General features: G+C 57.5%; 1 protein-coding gene across 1 annotated transcript in view; it reads right to left on the bottom strand.

The window, feature by feature from the left end:
* Positions 1-647, bottom strand: part of NAIF1 (nuclear apoptosis inducing factor 1) — a gene marked incomplete at its 5' end in the record, with an annotated part of 1695 nt that extends 1048 nt beyond the window's left edge. Inside the window, one exon of the mRNA XM_010016210.1 lies at positions 455-647. Coding sequence (XP_010014512.1) covers positions 455-647 — 193 coding nt within the window. The remainder of the gene's footprint in view (positions 1-454) is intronic.
* Positions 648-650: the final 3 nt, after the last annotated feature.

Here is a 650-nt window from a genome sequence, read left to right as displayed (position 1 = left end):
TTGCCTTGAACGCTGCCAGGGATGGAGCATTTACCACTTTTCTGGGCACCCTGTGCCAGCGCCTCAGCACCCTCGTAGTAAAGAGCTTCTTCCCTAGATCTAACCTGAACTTCCCCTGTTTCAGTTTGAACCCATCACCCCTTGTCCTATCGCTACAGTCCCTGATGAAGAGCCCTGCTCCAGCACCCTTGTAGCCCCCTTCCCACACTGGAAGGCTGCTATATTTGCTTCCCTTGTTCTTAAGGCCGAGCTCAGCTATCCAAGCTGACTGTGTGTATCCTGCAGCCATTCCCCTACAGCACAAGGACACACTGGGAATGGCATTTTCCTAACAAGGGACAGAGGGGTTTCTTTTTGCCGTGGCTTTCCCCATACGGGGCTCAGGCGGGTATCAAGGTCCCCTATTAGACCTTCCAACTGAGACCAGAGCATCTTCAGCAGGCGCAGCACTCACTCTGGGTCAGGGTGACCGTGGTGGCTGACGCGGTGATGGGTATCTCGGTACCGTCACCCGCGCTGCAGTCCCCACTCGGCAAACTGATGATGGTGGCTTCTCCCAGCAGGTTACAGATGCGCTGCTGCATGGGGGTCAGGATAACCGGGGCGGACGCAGCGCCCGTCGGGTCCTCGCTCTCCGTCCCGTTGCCGCC

The sequence above is a fragment of the Nestor notabilis genome, unplaced genomic scaffold, assembly GCF_000696875.1.
Source record: "Nestor notabilis isolate BGI_N333 unplaced genomic scaffold, ASM69687v1 scaffold526, whole genome shotgun sequence".
Taxonomy (NCBI): Eukaryota; Metazoa; Chordata; class Aves; order Psittaciformes; family Psittacidae; genus Nestor; species Nestor notabilis.
This window is presented reverse-complemented; position numbering and strand designations above follow the sequence as displayed.